The sequence below is a fragment of the Salmo trutta genome, chromosome 29, assembly GCF_901001165.1.
Source record: "Salmo trutta chromosome 29, fSalTru1.1, whole genome shotgun sequence".
NCBI lineage: Eukaryota > Metazoa > Chordata > Actinopteri > Salmoniformes > Salmonidae > Salmo > Salmo trutta.
In genome coordinates, this window is record NC_042985.1 from 5,714,064 (window position 1) to 5,738,534 (window position 24,471).

The 24,471-nt window shown below is 43.4% G+C and overlaps 1 protein-coding gene across 1 annotated transcript in view; it reads left to right on the top strand.

The window, feature by feature from the left end:
* Positions 1-24,471, top strand: part of LOC115167442 (A disintegrin and metalloproteinase with thrombospondin motifs 7-like) — a 180,697-nt gene that overhangs the window by 146,884 nt on the left and 9,342 nt on the right. The window contains exon 23 of the mRNA XM_029721856.1: positions 5,753-5,915. Within this exon, the coding sequence (XP_029577716.1) occupies positions 5,753-5,915 (163 nt within the window). The remainder of the gene's footprint in view (positions 1-5,752; positions 5,916-24,471) is intronic.

Genomic DNA, 24,471 nt, shown 5'->3' on the forward strand with positions numbered 1-24,471 from the left:
GATGTGCTTTGATTTGCTCGGTGGTAATGGCCTTAAGAGGAGGGAGAGCCAGGCTGGTGTGGTACACTATAGGAAGCAAGGACGCTATTGACGAGGGTAGCCTAGGTTTGTGGCAGACGCTATGCATCTATTCTAATTACTGTGATCAAGAACACTCAATAAATGGACTGATGTCGTAGTTACTGCTCATTACCGACCGGATCAATCACCCCCTGTTGTCAATCAATGTTCTTGGTGAACTGTGATTAAAACTGTGTTTTCCTGTTCTTCTGTGGAATACACTTTGTCTTGTTACTGCCATAGGATTGGATCATTATTGAACCTTTTTGGAGGATTGCATTCCATTTCTTTATCTGTTAAGAGGGACACATAACACCAGTACATTATTGCAGCAGGTAGTCACATGTAGGGCTTTAGCGGTCACTGAATTTTGTCAGCTGGTGATTGTCAAGCAAATAACTGCCGGTCTCACGGTAATTGACCATTAATTAACATTAACACATTTAGCATCTTCTAGCTTCCACACATAGCCTACAAGCCACTAATGCAGACCTTTGGAACATCTACATTTTAAAAAGTCTAATAAATCCATGTAATATAGCCTACACCTTCTCAATAAATCCATTATTTATTACAGACAGGTCTAAAGAAACATGATATGAAGAAGAACAGAATAGCATACTCTGAGTTGTTCTTATGTTCGGTCCTGATCCGGCTATGTCATATGGCTGTGGGCTACACTAGTTCATTTAGCAGACAAGATTTGGTTAGAATGGGATTATTTTATATTACTTTATAGTATGAAGAATACCATTGAAGAAAGCTGAATAAAATAGTAATATTTTCTCAATGATTTGAGGAAGTGCGCATATGCAGCTATTCTGTGTTGAGCGGTTAACAAAGAAACAGGTACTCCTATATGCTTAATTTAAAGTTATTAATGTAACTTTGTTCTACAAACGTTGGGGTATATGTTTTGATTTTTTTATATATTGATGCGACTCTAAAATTATTTGTAAAAAATCGCATTAAAAAGCGTTTTTTGCACAGGCTGTACACACTTCATCAGTCTCTCCATTCACAATTTGACAAGCACTTGATAATGTCTCGATTTTCCCAGCGTCATCCCCATTATGTGGCCGTAATGCCCTCTAAAAAAATCTTTGCCTTTTGTGGCAGTTGTGCCCTTGAGCTGAATATAATAATTATAATTCCCTTCTCCCTACGTGCTCCGAAGCACCTCTCACTCACATAGCTCTCTGTCACGTGATCAGGTCTTTCTCACAGGCTACAAGTGAAAACAGACACATCAGGGACGCAACTGTGCATGTAGACATTGGAAGAACTGTCCACATTTAATTTTCGTCAGCCAACAAGATCAGTAGGCCTAACGAACATCAAAAGCACTAGCCTATGTCAATCTACTATCCCCCATTTGTACAAAGTTGACCTATTCTGTGCGAGAAATAAATATTTAAAACATAGTCTAAGACAGTTGTGGGATGCAATAGTTTGCAAATTAATACAACCACTAGCATCCAAATCCCTTTTTTACACAATGAGGCTAATGCAACAGATCAGAACGTTTAGCTTCAAATGTTGATAAACTATTAGGCTATTTCTTCACATTATAAGCACAGCAATGTGCACACAGCAATAGGTCATAAGCGTGAATGTTCCATTAACAGGAAAACGCCATTATCAAAAGTGACCGCAAATGTGATTATGCATGTCATGCTTTTATTAACCTCTCTAGGGTATGTGGGACGCTACCGTCCTACCTGACCAACATCCAGTGAAAGTGCAGGGCGCCAAATTCAAACAACAGAAATCTCATAATTAAAATTCCTCAAACATACAAGCATTATACACCATTTTAAAGATAAACTTCATGTTAATCCAATCACAGTGTCCGATTTCAAAAAGGCTTTACGGCGAAAGCATACCATGCGATTATGTTAGGTCAGCGCCGAGTCACAAAATAACATACAGCCATTTTCCAGCCAAAGAGAGGAGTCACAAAAAGCAGAAATAGAGATAAAATGAATCACTAGCCTTTGATGATCTTCATCAGATGGCACTCATAGGACTTCATGTTACACAATACATGTATGTTTTGTTTGACAAAGTTCATATTTATATCCAAAAATCTCAGTTTACATTGGCGCGTTATGTTCAGTAATGTTTTGCCTCTAAAATCCAGGGATTTTGCAGAGAGCTACATCAATTTACAGAAATACTTTCATAAACGTTGATGAAAGATAAAAACGAATTTTAATGGTAGGTTTATTTTAACAGTGAGAGACAGAATAACAACAAAGAAATCCAGAAAAATGCATGTCAAAAATGTTATAAATTGATTTGCATTTTAATGAGAGAAATAAGTATCTGACCACCTCTCAATCAGAAAGATGTCTGGCTCCCAGGTGTCTTTTATACAGGTAATGAGCTGAGATTAGGAGCACACTTAAAGGGAGTGCTCCTAATCTCAGTTTGTTACCTGTATAAAAGACACCTGTCCACAGAAGCAATCAATCAATCAGATTCCAAACTCTCCACCATGGCCAAGACCAAAGAGCTCTCCAAAGATGTCAGGGACAAGATTGTAGACCTACACAAGGCTGGAATGGGCTACAAGACCATCGCCAAGCAGCTTGGTGAGAAGGTGACAACAGTTGGTGCGATTATTCGCAAATGGAAGAAACACAAAAGAACTGTCAATCTCTCTTGGCCTGGGGCTCCGTGCAAGATCTCACCTCGTGGAGTTGCAATGATCATGAGAACGGTGAGGAATCAGCCCAGAACTACACGGGAAGATCTACAAAAATGAAAAACTACAAAAATGACTAAAATCTTGTCAATGATCTCAAGGGAGCTGGGACCATAGTCACCAAGAAAACAATTGGTAACACACTACGCCGTGAAGGACTGAAATCCTGCAGCGCCCGCAAGGTCCCCCTGCTCAAGAAAGCACATATACATGCCCGTCTGAAGTTTGCCAATGAACATCTGAATGATTCAGAGGACAACTGGTGAAAGTGTTGTGGTCAGATGAGACCAAGATGGAGCTCTTTGGCATCAACTCAACTCGCCGTGTTTGGAGGAGGAGGAATGCTGCCTATGACCCCAAGAACACCATCCCCACCGCCAAACATGGAGGTGGAAACATTATGCTTTGGGGGTGTTTTTCTGCTAAGGGGACAGGACAACTTCACCGCATCAAAGGGATGATGGACGGGGCCATGTACCGTCAAATCTTGAGTGAGAACGTCCTTCCCTCAGCCAGGGCATTGAAAATGGGTCGTGGATGGGTATTCCAGCATGACAATGACCCAAAACACACGGCCAAGGCAACAAAGGAGTGGCTTCAGAAGAAGCACATTAAGGTCCTGGAGTGGCCTAGCCAGTCTCCAGACCTTAATCCCATAGAAAATCTGTGGAGGGAGCTGAAGGTTCGAGTTGCCAAACGTCAGCCTCGAAACCTTAATGACTTAGAGAAGATCTGCAAAGAGGAGTGGGACAAAATCCCTCCTGAGATGTGTGCAAACCTGGTGGCCAACTACAAGAAACATCTGACCTCTGTGATTGCCAACAAGGGTTTTGCCACCAAGTACTAAGTCGTGTTTTGCAGAGGGGTCAAATACTTATTTCCTTCATTAAAATGCAAATCATTTTATAACATTTTTGACATGCGTTTTTCTGGACTTTTTTGTTGTTATTCTGTCTCTCACTGTTCAAATAAACCTACCATTAAAATTATAGACTGATCATTTCTTTGTCAGTGGGCAAACGTACAAAATCAGCAGGGGATCAAATACTTTTTTCCCTATCTGTACATTTGATGATCTTAATCGGATTGCACTCCCAGGAATCCCAGTTCCACAATAAATGTTGTTTTGTTCAATAAGGTCCATCTTTATGTCCAAATACCTTCTTTTTGTTCGCGCGATTAGTTCACTAATCCAAATGCACAAAGCGCAGGCACTATGTCCAGATGAAAAGTCAAAAGAAATTCCATTAAAGTTCGTAGAAACATGTCAAACGATGTATATAATCAATCTTTAGGATTTTTTTATCATAAATCTTCAATAATATTCCAACCGTTGTCATTAGAAAGGAAAGGGAACGGAGCTCGCGCTCACGGCCGCGCGCGATAAAGAACTAAAGGCTTTCAGCTGAGCCACTTACTGTGAGTGGTCTTATTCTCTCCCCTTTCACAATAGAAGCCTGAAACAACTTTCTAAAGACTGTTGACATCTAGTGGAAGCCTTAGGAAGTGCAATCTGACCCCATTTACACTGGATATTGGATAGGCAATCACTTGAAAAACTACAAACCTCAGATTTCCCACTTCCTGGTTGGATTTCTCTCAGGTTTTTGCCTGCCATATGAGTTCTGTTATACTCACAGACATCATTCAAACCGTTTTAGAAACTTCAGAGTGTTTTCTATCCAAATCTACTAATAATATGCATATCCTAGCTTCTGGGGCCTGAGTAGCAGGCAGTTTACTTTGGGCACCTTAGTCATCCAAACTTCCGAATACTGCCCCCTACCCCGAAGAAGTTAAAAAAGTGCATTTTTATGGTGACAATTATCTTTCTCCAAACTCGAAACTCCCGCATTGCGTATGTATGCTAGTTAGGCTCTACACCCACTATGAAGGTGATTTAATGTGCTTAATTTTAAGAAGTTATTTTTACACTTTAGTTGGGATACAAACCTTATCAAAACATATAGGCCTATGGGCTAGGCTACATGAGGTGTGTCACTATGATATGAAAAGTCGCAAAAAAAGATGGGCATCATTCACAAGTAATTATAATATAAATTACAAGTGATCGGCTAATGTTGTCACCCATCAGACTATTTTGTATTTAATCTTGTCATTACATATGCAAAATAATATAATTATGAAATGTATTTTGATTTAGAATGGACCATTATCATGCACCTGTCTCGATGTCATCTATGCACTTAAATAGCGAATGGAAGATGCTTTTCCAGCGGTTCATTTTCATGCCAGACAGGTAGGCTATACTCCTGTTGTAAAGAGAAGCAATGTGCTTAATATGAGGAAAGTTGTGAAATACATTTAGTAGGCCTAGCCTATAGAAAGCTGATGGGATCCTGCTTTTTTTAATAGAGGCCATCACTCTGTTTTTTCACACAATTGCATAGCCTATAGAAATGTTGAGCAGCATGAGCTCATGGGCTCTCATGAAGTGTTTGATTAGATTTTCGATCACATTTGCATTGATGTCAGAGTGATTAGAGGGACAATAGAGTGCTGAGTACTAGGCAGTTAGCAAGTTTGGTAGGCCTCTAATGACCAGCAGCAGCAACAGAGCTTGGAGAAGCCTAATTACCGTGACTAAACGGTCACGTGGAATTTGACTACCTTCATGGCTCGTGACTGCTGGTGTGGCGGTGACACGGTCACCGTAACAGCCCTAGCCACATTAAGCTATTCTTCATGTTACTTGTCCTGTCTTGAAGATGTGGTGTTTCTTTAAGTTTGCCTGTCTCTACAGTATAGTACAGAAGCAGTGATCTAATGTGTTAGTGTTTAGTTTCTGTTCTATGTCGTGTGTGTGTGTGTGTGTGTGTGTGTGTGTGTGTGTGTGTGTGTGTGTGTGTGTGTATGAGGTTGCATGCCTGTGTGCTTATGACTTAACGTGATGCAGCCTACAGCTTGTCTATCACTGTGTCCAAACAGCCCTCGGTATATCAGTTTGTGTCCCATCCCCAGTGCTCTGCATCCTGTGGTGGTGGCGTGCAGCGGAGGCTGGTGAAATGTGTGAACACCAAGATGGAGCCTGGGGAGGAGGAGGAGCATGCCCAGTGTGACCCTGAACCCTGGCCAGAAAACAGCCAGAAGTGTAACCTGAATGAGTGTGACAGCAGCCCCGCTGGTGAGTAAACCACGCAACAGCTTTCTGTCTTAAATAATCTATATGATAATATACACCATTTAGCAGATGCTTTCATCCAAAGCGACTTATTGTCATGCGTGCATACATTTGACGTGTAGGTCATGGGGGTCCCTATGGGTGGCCTTGGGAATGGAACCCACAGTCCTGAGGTATTAAACACCGTGCTCCACCAACTCAAATTTTCATTTCCCAGAAAATTCTACACTTCCTCTAGTTTTAGCTGAATGGATGGGTTAGATGGATAGACAGGCACGTAGGCAGTCACGCCGGAAGGCAATCGGGCAGAGAGAGAGACAGACGGAGAGAGAGAATCAAGAGAATCAAACAGACAAACAGACCAAGTTACAGACTCCATTACCAAGTTACAGAGTCCGGTACCAAAGATGTCGGTACAGTAAGCCAATAAATCATGAGAAGAACATCACCACTCTCCTTTCATGGCCAAATTTTTCTGTGCCGTCTTGTAGATTTGTGTAATACAAAGAACTAGTTTTGCAAGAACACTAAGACTTTCCTTGGTCTTTGTCAGTGTTCAAGGCTGTGGCTGTCACCACTTCCATACTCATAACTGACCTGTTCATGCTCTGTGTAGGAGAACTCTTATGTCAGTTATTTCACGGCCATACATTTCATAAAACATTTTCTTAAGTCACTTAGTATTAGATTTGGAATATACAGGTAACTGCCAGAATAAAGGAAATACCAGCATAAAGTGTCTTAATAGGGCGTTGGGCCGCCAGAACAGCTTCAATGCACCTTGGCTGTCAGGGATTTCTTCATCGTCAGACGATATGGCGAAATCATCGTCGGAAAATGAGGACCAATATGCAGCAGAGTTGAGATAGTTCATTTTGAACGTTTAATAAACTCAAAACGAACATACAAAAATAACTAAATAAACTCACGATTTACAGACAGTCCTGTTATGCTCACTCACGCTAAACAAGAAACAATCTCCCACAAATACACAGACAAACACACCCAACTAATTTAGGACTTCCAATCAAAGGCAACACCAAACAGCTGCCTTCAATTGGAAGTCCACCCCAATTAACTCAACATAGAAACAGATTACCTAGACTAAACATAGAATTACATATACAGTGCCCAAAAACCCCGGAATACATAAATCAAATGCCCTTTTTAGAAAAACCACCACCCCGAACCACATAAACCAAATACCCTCTGCCACGTCCTGACCAAACTACAATAACAATTAATCCTTATACTGGCCAGGACGTGACATTGGCATAGATTCTAGACGTGTCTGGAACTCTATTGGAGGGCTGCTACACCATTCTTCCACAAGAAATTCATTTGGTGTTTTGTTGATTTGTAAGTCGCTCTGGATAAGAGCGTCTGCTAAATGACTTAAATGTAATGTAATGTAATGTTGATGGTGGTGGAAAACACTGTCTCGGGCACCGCTCCAGAATCTCCCATTAGAGTTTAATTGGGTTGAGATCTGGTGACTGAGATACGCGCGCGCACGCACACACACACTCACACACGTTCCTTTGAGACCCCTCTTTCAAAGTCACTGAGATCTCTTCTTCTAGCCATGGTAGGCAAAATAATGGGCAACTGGGTATTTTTATGCATGACCCTAAGCATGATGGGATGTTAATTGCTTAATTAACTCAGGAACCACACCTGTGTGGAAGCACCTGCTTTCAATATACTTTGTATCCCTCATTTACTCAAGTGTTTCCTTTATTTTGGCAGTTAAATTTTGATTGTAAACTCATAAGGTGGTGAAATGCAATATTGTGTGCTAGCTTGTGAGGCATGCCAGTTAACTAAATGTGTCCTAGTAAGTTGAGAAAGACTGACTCAACAGCCATGTCTGATATAAGCAGCAAACTCAATGTTTCCTAGTTAGATGAGAAAGACTGATTCAACAATAACATGAAGAAGTTGGATGGCTAACTACATTTGACGTTTCAGTCATTTAGCAGACTTATCCAGAGCATCTTACAGAAGTTAGTCCATACATTTTAGTACTGGTCCCCCTTGGGAATCAAACCCACAACCCTGGAGTTGCAATTGCCATGCTCTACCAACTGAGCCACACAGGACTCGTTTATCGATCCTGTTTTGTGATATACACCTCTAATGTCGAGCCACTGTGGTTTCTGTATTGTTTATGTTATTCTCATCCTTACAGCTTGAAGCAGTTTATCTGACAATATCAATTATTGATTTTAGAGAGAGACCTCCCCAAGTAACATACTGTAGCCATGCTATCACAAGAAGCATGTTACACTACCTTATACAGTACCTGGAATCCAAGTCAGAGGAAGGTGTGCTAACTTGGTTGACTTGTGTGTGTACATGTTCGTGCCAACGTGTGTGTTCATGTGTGAATCCCTGGGGTTTAGTGGAGGGTCAGTCTGAATGCCATAAACAGCCTCCAGCAGGGATTGGACACTTCAACAGTTCTCTGACCCTCCTGTTCCTCCTTCCACTTCAGCCTCTCTCCCATGGGTCACTGGCTTTCTCGCACCCTAATTGAAGGGTGCCACCTGCTCCCCACCAAACACCACGCAAACAAGATTACACAGTGGAAAATCTGATCCTTGTAAAGAAAGGTGGCTGGCTCTTCTCTGTCGTGTGTAAAGCAAAGAGAGAATCTAACTGTGCTAAAGATTGACCTTTAGTATGTATCATGCTAATGCAACATGAAATATCTTATTATATATATTTGAAACATACAGTGAAATAAATTATATAGATTTTAAACATATAGTGAAATAAAATGGCCACATGTTAATTAATAGTCAATCAGTTTTTAGTGCTGACCCAAGTTTTGTACACTACAAGACTGTTAGCCCACTGAGCTAAAGCATTAGCTTGGAAAGCTAACACAAGTCTAACTAATCACGCATTTAGAGTTCACCGAACCACCTCTGCAACAGATGTGTCTAGAACAGTGGTTCCCAACCTTTTTGGAATTTTCCAGCACACCTAAAATGTCCCTATTCATTTATTTTGTGGTAATGACCTCCATCTCATCTGATCCATATTGAAAATCATCTATTTTCTGTGACACATTTTTTTAATAGATTAAATAGGGTTTATTTGAACTATTTTCATAGTTCCTTAGTCATGATTCATTTGTGTGTGTACCCCTTTAAGAGCGTCCCGCAAATCCCTGCTAGAAATATATTTTTTTAGATCTGGTAAAATATATATTTAGTTTTAAACCGTTTGGGCTACAGACGAGTGTTTTTCTGCATTGTAAAGCTGCAAACAGACCCAAAGACAGGCTCTGTTTGTTGTTTGTTTCTATGGAAGAGGCTGTGCTACAACTAAACCTAATCACTGTGCTAATGGATCTCACAGGCTAGGAGAAATGATACAAATGTAACCACAGCCTGAGCGCACTGGACTTGAAACAACCATACAGATGTATCCATGTGCCATTCAATGAATTATCTAAGAGGCTCTGGTGCTCCCAAGTACAAAATTCCCCCTACATTCCACAGGTCACGTTAAGAAGTGAGTGTTCCAAGAAATAATGAAGATTAGGAAAGGTTTCGCGGCACACCTGAGAGTTCCTCAAGGCACACCAGTGTGCCGTGACACCGGTTGAAAACTGCTGGTCTAGAGCTCCACTTAAAGTGGCATTCATTATTGGCCCAGCTTATCTCTCCCTCTATCAGCTGGTAACACAAATTACAACTTTAAAGACTGAGATTATCATCGACTCGTTTGACTTTCTAAATGAACGTTAGCCTTATTCTACCTTTCCAGTCACGTCCATCTCACTCCAATCACACAGGGACCTTTGTCTTGCGGTGCATAATTACCTTGGTCACCCTTGAAATGGACTAACTGAACTGTCATTTTAAAAACCCATAGAAAATTGCCTTGGCAGTATTAGCTAATTAAAACAAGATTTAAACTGATGGGTGCTGTGTCCATTTTAGGTCTCCCAGAAATATCTCCCCATACACTATCTTCTAAGGACATGTTTTTATGTGTTAAAATGGTGTTTTCTGAGACCGGTTATGGGGCTCACAGGAGGTACATTTAGACTCGTGGAAAGTTGTTTTAGGAGATACCCACTGGGCACACACATCAATCAGTTCAACAACTAGATTTGATTTACATTTGGTTGAGTTGTTAACTACCATGAATTCAACGTGAAAACAACCGAACAATGTCACCACATTATTGGATTTAGGTCTCTTACATTGATGACTTTTTACAAATCCAAATCTTTCCCCAAGATTCAACGTCAACACATTTGATTTTTTTTTTTTTTTAAATGACGTGAAAACGTTTATTCAACCAGTGTTTGCCCAGTGGGTAATAGGATAATAATACATAATAATTCCCTTCTTGATTCAAACATATCTGAACTATCCGCTGATGTCAGGTGCAGTCCTGAAATGATACCTTGATATCACAACATCTTGCATCTGATTGACAGTTGTTACCTCGTCTAACCTTTTACCGTTCTGTGTAAACCAATCTTCCAATGCCTGTCACTGTTGAAATTGACGGTAGACGTGAAAATCTTTTGAGATGGGCTTCTCATCCAGAATACATATTTTACAGGCATCATCCCTGTGCAACTACAGTTTATAATCCCTACGGCTCTTCGGAGACTGATACGTGTTGAAATTGATTTTACGAGACAGTGCAGTAGCGATTCAGAATATTTATGCGCAGTAATTTAGCGAAGAACCTTGATACTAAATCTTAGTGGGAATAACACCTATCCTGAAAGGATTTGATTGCTTGATATGGAATGTCATCACTTCTGCATTTTATTATCAAGGAGAAACCACAAGACAAAAAGGAGTGCGAGATCAGTGTCTGGGTTTTGTCTCTTGCCTTTGAGTTTGATTCGTAACGTAGTGAGAGAGAGAAGAATCCATCCACTCAGAGAAGGTCCAGTGCCAAGACTGTGGTTAATGGTGGCCATTTTGGAAACCACTGCCACACAAATTAGTTGTTGCTTTTAAAAACTGGTCAAGTACCAGATGTGTTAAGTTAAAGCGATAGTTCATCCATATTTCATTACAAAATGGCTTATTTGTTTCCTTACCCTAAAAGCAGTCTGGACAAAGAGAGACATTAACCCACTTTTGTTTTGTGTACGTAGCCACTGTCACCAACCGCTATCCTTAGCATTTTCTAACTAAAAACATTTACATTTTAGTCATTTAGCTTATGTTCTTATCCAGAGCGAGTGTTAGTTCACAAAAAAATTAACAATTTTGAGGTGCTGTGGAGTTATTAAAAATATTGTATGAATGTTATGACCAAGCTATATGATCCGTTTTTACTTAGTGAACACCCTGGCTGTATAAAGTGTCACAAAGAGAGATACTGAAAAGGAGAGCAAGGCAGACTGACTTCTTACCCATCCATCAACCAGACTGGTGCTTTATTGCTACAGCTGGTGAGTTCTGCTGGTATTGACTTGTTTGTATCCTAAGGCTAACAGAGGCGTAATCCCAGAGCCATCTGTTGAATAGGCTGCTGTATAGACAGTTCAACCTCAGATAATGGGAGGTTATGTTGTCTACTACTGTAAGAACGTTTTTAAAGACATGCATTGTTACTTGTTAAATATACCAGACATTGCACCATCCACGTCTGCCTTGGAGGGATATAAAAGGAAGAATATAGCAGACTGGGAAGTCCAGGAGTCAACCACATTTGAACCTACATGTCGACCACATTGTTCAGACCCTTCTATGCAAAAAAAACGCACCACAGTTTACCAGTCTCCCCCCCAAAAATGAGTTGCTCTAGTCACTATTGCTAATTATTTGATTTCAACACGTATTCAGAACAGGCCCACGCCGTTACATAGGAAGTACAGTATGCAGACTTATATTTTGAACATGTTTTGTATTAACATCACAGTTCAGGCCTTGTGGTAATCCACTATATAATCCACTATATTTAGTATAGTTGTCTACGTCCTGCTTGCTATGTTTTGATTTGAAGCTTCTGAAAGAGGTTGCTAAGCTATGAAAGATAACAGCATCAGCGTTGTAGAGACTTCTCTTCTAACCATTCCCCTAATGGTGTGGAATGTCTGTTGCTATTTCACAAAGCCTGTGGAATACCAGACAACAGTTTGCCACCATGAAAGCCTTTTTGTTTGGGCAGATGATGTTTGATCACAAGAATGAGATGTTTTGGAATGGTTGGCGTTTGAAAAGTGAAAGCAGAGAGTGAATAAGGGAAATGATCATGATGGCTGTCATGCCTCTGTCTTTAATGGAAGCCTTGAAGTCCATGACCCACATGGGTTTGGGCCTGGAGCTCCAGTTCTGTTGAAACAGAGGAAGGTTCTGACTCATGGCCAAGTCCACAACAACTCTTGGCTCTTGGCTGTGCATGTAATTCCATTTATATGGGTGTTGATAATGGCCCACTGTGTGTTAGTTGAATTGCATAAGAATGTCTCATTATTATTCGGCTGAGGACTCACACAGCTGATTGTGACATAGGGACCTTGCGTAACTCTGTTATCAACCCAGAAAAAAAACATTACTCTGACATAAATGTAACATTATTCGGAGACAAGTTATTTTGGCTCATTTGCGGTGTCTGTGGTATTTGGACTTGTGTGCTCCGTTGAGCAGTCCACATCTCTCTTGCAGTACAATTCTATTTTAGTGATCAATCAACAAGGCCTGCTTTTGCAGATTTCTTTCAATAAGATTTTGGCATGCAAAAGTTTTCCCTTCAAAAAACACTCAAGGCTAAGTTTTTTTTGCTCATTTGTGCTGTCTGTGAGGTTGGAACTCGCATGCCCTGTGAAGACAATTGGTTGGCTAGTACAAAGCTTCTATTTTTGTGTTTGCAGATATTTTATTATTTCTGTTTGTCTGACTTTAGGATGTTGACTGGAGAAGTTTTCCTGTCGCAATATTGCTGTGGCATTTGAAATGGTTCTATCCCCAGATAATGATCTGTGGCATGAAAGCATAATCTCTGTAATCCCGTCTCAGAGAGGGGTAGATGTGAGACAGAGGTGATGTGGTGCGCATCCTGTCTTAACTGCTGACATTCACAACTACCCAGAGAGGTGTTTCTTCAAATCACTGAGGCATGTCATGAGAATGGTGGCCATTTTGTCTTTTTAAAGTCTCTGTGTGGTCCATCTCCTGGAGGATTTGACCTTGATATGACTTGTCCTTGTCCAGATGACATCATGGAAATAACACTGGTTGAGGGCGGTTGTAAATCACTGTTTATTAAGCTTGCAGCATAAACTTTGTAGCTAACAATTCAAAACCACATTGTTATGTTGTGCTGAATACTTTAATATAGTGTTTTATAGTTCACGTTTTTTACTGCAGCAGTTAAATTTTTCCAGTGGGGTGAGGGTGTACAGTGTGTGTGTGCGCGTTAGAGGTCACCTGTACCCGAAGACACGATCCGGGACCCAGGCGTATCCAGAATTCTAAATAATGTCACGGGTCTGGGTTGGATCTGATATGATTGCCTCGGGTATGTGTAATTTTAACTGACTTGAGAGCAAACAGCAAAAACATATACATTATAAAATACAAATTAACTATCAACTATTAAAGACTACCAGAACCCACTGGATTCTCCAATTACATTGAATGAACTACAGGACAAAAACCCCCCCCTCCAACCCAAAAAGGCCTGTGGGGTTGATAGTATCCTAAATGAAATTATAAAATGTACAGACCACAAATTCCAATTGGCTATACTTTAACATCATCCTCAGCTGTGGAATCTTTCCCAATATTTGGAACCAAGGACTGATCACCCCAATCCACAAAAGTGGAGATAAATTTGACCCCAAGAACTACTGGGGGATATGCGTCAACAGCAACCTTGGGAAAATCCTCTGCATTATTAGAGAGAGAGAGCGAGAGGGAGCAAGAGGACCTAACTAAATTAATCAAAACAGGAACATTTTACATTTGGGTGGAAATGATCTCAGCAGAGAAAAATGTCATCCTGTGTGCTACCTATCACCCCACTAGAATCCCCATACTTTAATGAAGACAGCATCTCCATCCTGGAGGGGGAAATCAATCATTTCCAGGCCCAGGGACATGTACTAGTCTGTAGCGACCTAAATGACAGAACTGGATAAGAAACTGACAACCTCAGCACACCGGGACAAACACCCACCTGGAGGTGACAGCATTCCCCGCCCCATATGCTCCCCTAGACACAACTACGACATCATAACCAACAAAAACGGGTCACAACTCCTGCAGCTCTGTCGCTCGCTGGGTATGTACATAGTCAATGGTAGGCTTCGAGGGGACTCCTGTAGACTACTTTATCACTGACCTCAACCCAGAGCCTCTCAGCATTCAGTCAGTACACTGACACCCTTATCACATCACAGCAAAATTACAGTCTACATGAACAGAGCAATACTCAATCATGAGGCATCAAAGCCAAAGGAACTAAATAATATTAAGAAATGCTATAGATGGAAGGAAAGTAGATTGGAAACCTACCAAAAAACTATTAGGCAGCAACAAATTACATCCCTTTTTGACAACTTCCTGGACAAAATGTTTCACTGTAATAGTGAAGTTGTAAACTTGGTAGTAGAAAACCTGAACCATATATTTGACCTCTTAGCTTCCCTATCAAATCTAAACATTTCAAACAGAAAAAAAAGGAACAGCACATCAGAAATCAGCTCAATGTAATTGAAGAATCCATAGACTCTAACCACTTCTGTGAAAATTGGAAAACACTAAACAAACCTCAACACAAAGAGTTTCAGTTGAAGTTGGAAGTTTACATACACCTTAGCCAAATACATTTAAACTCAGCTTTTCACAATTCCTGACATTTAATTTGAGTAAAAATTCCCTGTTTTAGGTCAGTTAGGATCACCACTTTATTTTAAGAATGTGAAATGTCAGAATAATAGTAGAGAGAATGATTTATTTCAGCTTTTATTTCTTTCATCACATTCCCAATCAAAACTTTACATACACTCAATTAGTATTTGGTAGCATTGCCTTTAAATTGTTAAACTTGTGTCAAACTTTTCGGGTAGCCTTCCACAAGCTCCCACAATAAGTTGGGTGAATTTTGGCCCATTCCTCCTGACAGAGCTGGTGTAACCGAGTCAGGTTTGTAGGCCTCCTTGCTTGCACACACTTTTTCAGTTCTGCCCACAAATTTTCTATAGGATTGAGGTCAGAGCTTTGTGATGGCCACTCCAATACCTTGACTTTGTTGTCCTTAAGCCATTTTGCCACAACTTTGGAAGTATGCTTGGGGTCATTGTCCATTTCGAAGACCCATTTGCGACCAAGCTTTAACTTCCTGACTGATGTCTTGAGATGTTGCTTCAATATATCCACATGATTTTCCTACCTCATGATGCCATCTATTTTGTGAAGTCCCTCCTGCACCAGTCCCTCCTGCAGCAAAGCACCACCACAACATGATGCTGCCACCCCCATGCTTCACGGTTGGGATGGTGTTCTTCGGCTTGCAAGCCTACCCTTTTTCCTCCAAACATAACGATTGTCATTATGGCCAAACAGTAGTCTGACTTTTTTTATGACGATTTTGGAGCAGTGGCTTCTTCCTTGCTGAGTGGCCTTTCAAGTCATTTTTTATTTATTTATTACCTTTATTTAACTAGGCAAGTCAGTTAAGAACAAATTCTTATTTTCAATGGCAGCCTAGGAACTGCCTTGTTCAGGGGTAGAACGACAGATTTTTACCTTGTCAGCTCAGAGATTCAATCTTGCAACCTTTCGGTTACTAGTCCAATGCTATAACCACTAGGCTACCTGCCGCCCCATTATGTCGATATAGGACTTGTTTTACTGTGGATATAGATACTTTTATACCTGTTTCCTCCAGCATCTTCACAAGGTCCTTTGCTGTTGTTCTGGGATTGATTTGCACTTTTCGCACCAAAGTACGTTCATCTCTAGGAGACAGAATGCGTCTCCTTCCTGAACGGTATGGCGGCTGCGTGGTCCCATGGTGTTTATACTTGCATACTATTGTTTGTACAGACGAATATGGTACCTTCAGGTGTTTGGAAATTGCTCCCAAGGATGAACCAAACTTGTGGAGGTCTACAATTTGTTTTCTGAGGTCTTGGCTGATTTCTTTTGATTTTCCCATGATGTCAAGCAAAGAGGCACTGGGTTTGAAGGTAGGCCTTGGAATACATCCACAGGTACACCTCCAATTGACTCAAAAGGGGTCAATTAGCCTATCAGAAGCTTCTAAATCCATGACATAATTTTCAGGAATTTTCCAAGCTGTTTAAAGTCACAGTCAACTTAGTGTATGTAAGCTTCTGACCCACTGGAATTGTGATACAGTGAATTATAAGTGAAATAATCTGTCTGTAAACAATTGTTGGAAAAATGACTTGTGTCATGCACAAAGTAGATGTCCTAACCGACTTGCCAAAACTATAGTTTGATAACAAGAAATTTGTGGAGTGGTTGAAAAACAGGTTTTAGTGACTCGAAGCGTATGTACAAGTGTAGGTACATTTCATGCAAAGTCATCAAAGCGGCAATAGGCTACAGTCATAGAGATTCCGTGTGTGGAAAAAGTTATTTATTTAACTAGGCAAGTCAGTTAAGAGCAAATTCTTATTTACAATGATGGCCTACCCCGGACGATGCTGGGCTAATTGTGCGCCGCCCTATGGGACTCCCAATCACATCCGGATGTGATACAGCCTGGATTTGAACCAGGGACAGTTTGGTGGCATGACTATAGCCTGGTCCCAGATCTTTTTGTGCTCTTTCCAACTCCATTGCAGTCATTGTCAATGAGTGACAAGGAGTTGGGATAATAGCACAAACAGATTGGCATCAGGCAACTCCCACAACACTACAGTGTAATAATAATTTACAATCTGAGCATATTCCTCTTGCACTGAGATGCAGTGCCTTAGACCGCTGTGCCACTCGGGAGCCAGTTAGGAGTTAGGCGATGTCTAATCAGTGGAAGAGTTAAAGGAGAAGAATGGGGTACAATGACCAAGAGCCAAAAGGTAGGCTGCTCTTTATATTCTGAATGGTGTTGTTATTTGTAACTGAGAAAAGCACATTCATTGCAGCCTCAATTAGCCTATCTAGCTAATGTTAGCTCGCTTAACTAGCTTCGCCCTGTTTGATTCAGTCAAGACATGTACTATGCAATCATATTTGATGATAAAAAACCTAGCTATGGCAGCTATTAGACTAGTATAGTGCGACTCGGCTTGGTTGGTTGCTGTCTCTCCCTCCCTCCTCGCTGCTCTCCGTGTCACTCATTCACAGTACAGCCGCTCCCCCGCCTGCTAGAGCGGCATCTCTCTCTCCCTCCTCGCTAATACATTTTTTTAGCTTAAAATAATACTTTGCTGCTGCTTCCATCACTCGGATGGGATCGGGTACTGATACTATCAGGTCTATATGGAACGGGTCTAGTTGTCCTTGGGTCCGTTCGGAACAGGTCTCTATATTTCAAAAATATATACTCATGTATATCCGGTCCGGGTGTGAAAGCCGCAGGTCCATTTCGGAACGGGTCTAACTTAATGGACCCGTGAAGACCTCTAGCATGCGTGCATACGTTCATTCATATGTGTTCATGCATGCAAGTGTGTGTCTCTGTGTGTTCATGCATGTGAGTGTGTGTGTCTATGTGTTCATGCATGCGAGTGTGTGTCTCTGTGTGTTCATGCATGCGAGTGTGTGTCTCTGTGTGTTCATGCATGTGAGTGTCATGGCTATCCCCCCAGAGGGAAGTGTGTGTACCTGGGCTTTACCAAGTGTCAGGTGTGTCACGCCATCAAGGCCTTATGGGAGAGAACCAGTCCAGAACCAGTCCAGGGTCAGAAACAGAAACATACAATTCCCAAACTATGTCGATGTCACTGCCTGGCATGCCATTCTTCAGACGGACTGGGGGTACTGGTACTGACTGACTGGGGGGTACTGGAACTGACTGACTGGGGGGTCCTGGTACTGAGTGACTGGGGGGGTCCTGGTACTGACGGACTGGGTGGGTCCTGGTACTGACAGACTGGGGTTACTGATACTGACGGACTGGGGGGTACTGATACTGACGGACTGGGGGGGTCCTGGTACTGACTGACTGGGGGGGTCCTGGTACTGACGGACTGGGGGGCCCTGGTACTGACGGACTGGGGGTCCTGGTACTGACGGACTGGGGGGTCCTGGTACTAGGGTGTCCTGGCAATGACTAACTGGAGGGTACTGGTACTGACGGGCTGGGGCTACTGGTACTGACGGACTGGGGGATACTAGTACTGACTAACTGGGGGGGTCCTGGTACTGACTGACTGGGGATACTGTTACTTACTGACTGGGGGATACTGGTACTGACGGTCTGGAGGGTACTGGTACTGACTGAATGGGTGTTACTGGTACTGACTAACTGGGGGGTCCTGGTACTGATGGACTGGGGGGTAATGACGGACTGGGGGATACTGGTACTGACTGACTGGGGGGTACTGGTACTGACTGACTGGGGGATACTGGTACTGACGGACTGGGGGGTCCTGGCAATAACTAACAGGGGGGTCCTGGTACTGATGGACTGGGGGGTACTGACGGACTGGGGTGTACTGGTACTGACTGACTGGGGGGTACTGGTACTGACTGACTGGGAGATACTGGTACTGACGGACTGGGGGGTCCTGGCAATGACTAACTGGGGAGTACTGGTACTGATGGACCGGGGGGTACTGGTACTGACGGACTGCGGGGTCCTGGTGGGCACATGAATCTCATTATGGTTTGTTCATGCTACACAAGCAGCACAACAACACATCTAATAACAATAGCAACCTGATTTGAAGAATACTAAAGAATACTGGTGTGGTGACCGTTTTATGTAACGTGTAAAAGCTCTGTCCTCCACTGAAGTGCTCCACACCATGAATAAAAGTAGGGCAGTATGTTCATATGCACACAACATGGCCTCTCACTGACTCAATAACAGTTTGAGTGAACATCAGGTGTCTTCTACGGTAGTGCTGCTGGTGCAATGAATACGCTGTGCCTTGTTCTTCCATTAGCCCTGTATAGAGCCAGATGAAAGACCCCATCAGTGCTTCTTCCCTCAAATTGGACCAGTCCACACAAAGCCTTCTTCACATTCTATTACTGGACCTTGGATGAAATAGTTCATAATAGAGAATTCATGTGGTTTCTCTGCCTGGAACACCCAGGAGAAAAAGCTAATAAGACAGACAAAAGCTTATAGAAAAACATGTATAAACCAGGTTGGATTGGCACTGAGCAGGTCTGTGTTATCACACGTGTCCACCTGTCTGATACATGTGGTAGGGGACATTAATGGAGCTTCTCTGGTGGAAAGTCATTCATTCTGCTGTTGCCCCCTCTCTACCATGTGAATCATATAAGCAGACATAAGGACTAGTCAATAAGGGGCTAAGAATAAAACAAAATAAAATACAATTTAAAAGGCCATTTCCTTCAAACAGGAAGTGTGTGTGTGTGTGTGTGTGCTACATAGTGAAGAAGAGAGGTAAAGCATGAGCCAGCATGTGATAAACAGTTACATTTCTCGTCTATAATCCACTTACAGTAACAGGGAAATCAGTGTATGCTTCAGGCTTCCCTCATTATGCTTTATGCTTCAGGCTTCCCTTCCTAATGCTTCAGGCTTCTCTTCCTAATGCTTCAGGCTTCTCTTCCTAATGCTTCAGGCTTCTCTTCCTAATGCTTCAGGCTTCTCTTCCTAATGCTTCAGGCTTCCCTCATTATGCTTCAGGCTTCCCTCATGCTTCAGGCTTCCCTCCATTATGCTTCAGGCTTCCCTCATGCTTCAGGCTTCCCTCATTATGCTTCAGGCTTCCCTCCATTATGCTTCAGGCTTCCCTCCATTATGCTTCAGGCTTCCCTCCCTAATGCTTCAGGCTTCCCTCCCTAATGCTTTAGGCTTCCCTCCATTATGCTTCAGGCTTCCCTCATGCTTCAGGCTTCCCTCATTATGCTTCAGGCTTCCCTCCATTATGCTTCAGGCTTCCCTCCATTATGCTTCAGGCTTCCCTCCCTAATGCTTCAGGCTTCCCTCCCTAATGCTTTAGGCTTCCCTTCATTATGCTTCTGGCTTCCCTCCCTTATGCTTCAGGCTTCCCTCTATTATGCTTTGTACTATTTAATTGTTAACTCCGTTTGTACACTCCTCGATTCCTCATCTCTGTGCCTTTCTGTTTCTGTCCAGCACCGGACTATTGGATGTGTGCATGGGGCGGCAGGCAGCCTAGTGGTTAGAGCATTGGGACAGTAACCGAAAGGTTGCTGGATTGAATCCCCGAGCTGACAAGGTTGTTCTGCCCCTGAAACTGAGCTGACAAGGTTGTTCTGCCCCTTGCCTGGTTAAATAAAAAAAAAGGTTTCCTTTTTCTCTACCTGATTTATTACTATGGACAGTGAGGGGAGGCTGCCTCTCCTTGTTAATTACTATGGACAGTGAGGGGAGGCTGCCTCTCGTTGTTAATTGCTATGGACAGTGAGGGGAGGCTGCCTCTCCTTGTTAATTACTATGGACAGTGAGGGGAGGCTGCCTCTCCTTGTTAATTACCATGGACAGTGAGGGGAGGCTGCCAGGCCTTGTTTATTACTATGGACAGTGAGGGGAGGCTGCCAGGCCTTGTTAATTACTATGGACAGTGAGGGGAGGCTTCCAGGCCTGGTTTATTACTATGGACAGTGAGGGGAGGCTGCCAGGCCTTGTTTATTACTATGGACAGTGAGGGGAGGCTGCCAGGCCTTGTTTATTACTATGGACAGTGAGGGGAGGCTGCCAGGCCTTGTTTATTACTATGGACAGTGAGGGGTGGCTGCCAGGCCTGGTTTATTACTATGGACAGTGAGGGGAGGCTGCCAGGCCTGGTTTATTACTATGGACAGTGAGGGGAGGCTGCCAGGCCTGGTTTATTACTATGGACAGTGAGGGGAGGCTGCCAGGCCTGGTTTATTACTATGGACAGTGAGGGGAGGCTGCCAGGCCTGGTTTATTACTATGGACAGTGAGGAGAAGCTGCCAGGCCTGGTTTATTACTATGGACAGTGAGGGGTGGCTGCCAGGCCTGGTTTATTACTATGGACAGTGAGGGGTGGCTGCCAGGCCTGGTTTATTACTATGGACAGTGAGGGGAGGCTGCCAGGCCTTGTTAATTAGTATGGACAGTGAGGGGAGGCTGCCAGGCCTGGTTTATTACTATGGACAGTGAGGGGAGGCTGCCAGGCCTAGTTTATTAGTATGGACAGTGAGGGGAGGCTGCCAGGCCTGGTTTATTACTATGGACAGTGAGGGGAGGCTGCCAGGCCTGGTTTATTACTGTGGACAGTGAGGGGAGGCTGCCAGGCCTGGTTTATTACTATGGACAGTGAGGGGTGGCTGCCAGGCCTGGTTTATTACTATGGACAGTGAGGGGAGGCTGCCAGGCCTGGTTTATTACTATGGACAGTGAGGGGAGGCTGCCAGGCAAGGGGGAATGTGTAAATTCTTTGCATCCAGATGTGGGCTGTGACTGAGTGCAAAGCCTTCTGTCTCAGTGAACTCAGCAAGTCTAATGGTGTGTATCCCAATCTCACTTTCTCTTCTCCTCTAATTGTCACACCTCTTCTCTTATTTCGCTGTAATTTCTCTCTCTCTCTCTCTCTCTCAACCCCCCCACCCCACCCTCTCTCTCTCTGTCCCCCCACCCCACCCCCTCTCTCTCTGTCTCTCTCTCTGTGTGAAAGTTGACAGCGCTGGGCAGCTTCCACAAGTCAGTAATGAGGGGTACTCTGGGGAAGCCCCTGCCCAAGGAGAGACTCATTGATCCAGACAGACCGACAGGCCGGATAGTAGTTCCAAACCCCACAGCTCCCTCTCCAAAGCGCTTTTCCCCTGAGCACACACACAGGTTGGGTAGAAAGTTTGAGATTTAAAGTTGGAATTGATAGATCACAACTCTGGTTGTTACTTGGTAGGGAAAAAGGTACTTATAAACTTGGTGGTTCTAGTCCTGAATGCTGATTGGCTAACAGCTGTGGTATATCAGACCGTATACCACGGGTATGACAAAACATTTATTGCCTAAATATGCTTTGTCTGATATGTCATTGGGTTGTTTGGAAGGTGGTCATTCATATATCACTGTTCCTCTACATAGACTATATGCAGTATGCCATGGTTGAACCTTTAGTAATGGTCCTTGTTCATTTTGGTAGTTATTTTAGATTTAGTCTTAGTTTTAATCTTAAAATACCTTTTTAATCACATTTTAGTCATTTCATCCTTCCTTAGTTTTAGTTATCAGTTTTAGTCTAGCTTTAGTCAGACATTTTAGTCACCATAGTCAGTGTGTTTGTTTCTATTAAATAATGAATATTTAGGCTTCCTGTAACTTCCATCATGTGCACATTTCATATCAAATTAGATGTCCGTTACATTTTCATCTACTAAAATGTATTTGTAATAGTTATTGTTTTTTTTCCAGGGCGTCTCGTCTCGTTATCGTCATAGTTTTAGTCAGGAAAAGTAGGTTGTTGAGTTCTTTTCGTCATAGTTGTTGTTGATGTAGCTTTAAACCAGTGCGTTGTGATCCTCTTGCCAGGTCCAACCTCTCCCTGGTCTACTGGCCTGCATTTCCAATGTGAATGAGGTCATCCCATCTCTCCCGGAGTTATACCCCAGTAGTACGTCTAATGAACTCTGGGTTATATTCAGTCACTGTGAAGAGGATGCAAAGAAATGCACCCTCTTTCCAAACAGTGCAGTACAGTGGCATGGGACGAGAGTACGAGGTCTGTGAACAAGAGGCTTCCCCCCGGTGCTATAATAGTCCATGGATACTGCTGCTTCCAGTATAGTTTGAGAGTGGAAAGCCAGAGGAAGTCCACATAAAGCAGGCCTACAGGATGTGCCTCTCTCCCCCCTCTCTCTGTGTACTGTCATGTTGTTCCATGTGGGAGGGCTTGGACGGTTAGTGGGGTAGTGGATCATAACATAAGAAGGGGAGGTGGTGGGGGGAGGGGTGCAGGAAACAGTGTGGGCTAGCATTTCAGCTGTGACCTCTGACCCCTGTGATGTTAGGGCACTCTGTGATCTGGGGCAGCATAGGGAAATTATGTTGCGCTGACAGAAGCTTCTGAGGACTGTGAGATAAATTGGTTTCTCTGTGGTGGAGCTGGTGGTTAAGACAGGAGGGTAGTGGACTTGACTGAACCCTCTGTGGTGGAGCTGGTGGTTAAGACAGGAGGGTAGTGGACTTGACTGAACCCTCTGTGGTGGAGCTGGTTGTTAAGACAGGAGGGTAGTGGACTTGACTGAACCCTCTGTGGTGGAGCTGGTGGTTAAGACAGGAGGGTAGTGGACTTGACTGAACCCTCTGTGGTGGAGCTGGTGGTTAAGACAGGAGGGTAGTGGACTTGACTGAACCCTCTGTGGTCGAGCTGGTTGTTAAGACAGGAGGGTAGTGGACTTGACTGAACCCTCTGTGGTGGAGCTGGTGGTTAAGACAGGAGGGTAGTGGACTTGACTGAACCCTCTGTGGTGGAGCTGGTGGTTAAGACAGGAGGGTAGTGGACTTGACTGAACCCTCTGTGGTGGAGCTGGTGGTTAAGACAGGAGGGTAGTGGACTTGACTGAACCCTCTGTGGTGGAGCTGGTGGTTAAGACAGGAGGGTAGTGGACTTGACTGAACCCTCTGTGGTGGAGCTGGTGGTTAAGACAGGAGGGTAGTGGACTTGACTGAACCCTCTGTGGTGGAGCTGGTGGTTAAGACAGGAGGGTAGTGGACTTGACTGAACCCTCTGTGGTGGAGCTGGTGGTTAAGACAGGAGGGTAGTGGACTTGACTGAACCCTCTGTGGTGGAGCTGGTGGTTAAGACAGGAGGGTAGTGGACTTGACTGAACCCTCTGTGGTGGAGCTGGTTAAGACAGGAGGGTAGTGGACTTGACTGAACCCTCTGTGGTGGAGCTGGTGGTTAAGACAGGAGGGTAGTGGACTTGACTGAACCCTCTGTGGTGGAGCTGGTGGTTAAGACAGGAGGGTAGTGGACTTGACTGAACCCTCTGTGGTGGAGCTGGTGGTTAAGACAGGAGGGTAGTGGACTTGACTGAACCCTCTGTGGTGGAGCTGGTGGTTAAGACAGGAGGGTAGTGGACTTGACTGAACCCTCTGTGGTGGAGCTGGTGGTTAAGACAGGAGGGTAGTGGACTTGACTGAACCCTCTGTGGTGGAGCTGGTGGTTAAGACAGGAGGGTAGTGGACTTGACTGAACCCTCTGTGGTGGAGCTGGTGGTTAAGACAGGAGGGTAGTGGACTTGACTGAACCCTCTGTGGTGGAGCTGGTTAAGACAGGAGGGTAGTGGACTTGACTGAACCCTCTGTGGTGGAGCTGGTTAAGACAAGAGGGTAGTGGACTTGACTGAACCCTCTGTGGTGGAGCTGGTGGTTAAGACAGGAGGGTAGTGGACTTGACTGAACCCTCTGTGGTGGAGCTGGTGGTTAAGACAGGAGGGTAGTGGACTTGACTGAACC